Here is a 727-nt window from a genome sequence, read left to right as displayed (position 1 = left end):
TAGCATTACTGATCTTCAAGGTACCACCATAAACTACTAGATGAGAAATAACACATCAACCTGGGTATAATATATCCGTGAGCCAATCACGAGAAAAAATCATCGCATGCATCCGCTAACACGCAACCAAACTCTGAATTTCCCATAGATTTGGAAGCCGGATAGTATCATATACCCAATCAGGGTTGTGAAATTTAAACTTTTGTTCGTTTTTTTGCTTGTTTTTTGTTGTCTATCATAGATATCTTTGACGTTATTTAAGTGTTATTTTGATGTAAATGTATTTGTTTATAGCCAAGTGTTCGTTCTTGTCAATTAAATGAGAAAAAAACCAAAAGATGAGTGATGATTTTGTTTCTGATATTTTCCAGAAAAAAAATGGTGTCACACTCAATGTCGAAGACGGAGTTTCATCAACTGCTGAAGGAATACGGCAGAAGTAATTTTGATTCAACTTAGGATATGACGTTACTGATGTGGGGCAATGTGTGGAAATCATTTTCCCAGAGGTTTCGGCGAGGGGCAAGAAGAAACACATCGATGTTTCTGACGTTCAACTTGAGCTCCACGAGTTTGCTCATCGACATTTTCATCAGTGGACAGCAAACTATACAAAATAATAGACAAATTTATTGATATAACACCAGTTACTGATAACATACAAGGATAAGTCCGATATCCTTAAATGTTATCAGTTGTGTGATATCAATAAATTTGTCTCATAACA

General features: G+C 35.4%; 1 protein-coding gene across 1 annotated transcript in view; it reads right to left on the bottom strand.

Moving 5' to 3' along the window:
- Positions 1-455: 455 nt before the first annotated feature.
- LOC119594888 (macrophage mannose receptor 1-like) overlaps positions 456-727 on the bottom strand; it is a 5,267-nt gene continuing 4,995 nt past the window's right edge. Inside the window, exon 8 of the mRNA XM_037943963.1 lies at positions 456-607. Within this exon, the coding sequence (XP_037799891.1) occupies positions 456-607 (152 nt within the window). The remainder of the gene's footprint in view (positions 608-727) is intronic.

Source organism: Penaeus monodon, chromosome 34, assembly GCF_015228065.2.
Source record: "Penaeus monodon isolate SGIC_2016 chromosome 34, NSTDA_Pmon_1, whole genome shotgun sequence".
Taxonomy (NCBI): domain Eukaryota; kingdom Metazoa; phylum Arthropoda; class Malacostraca; order Decapoda; family Penaeidae; genus Penaeus; species Penaeus monodon.
The sequence above is the reverse complement of the archived record's forward strand: the minus strand, read 5'-3'. Positions and strand labels throughout refer to the sequence as shown.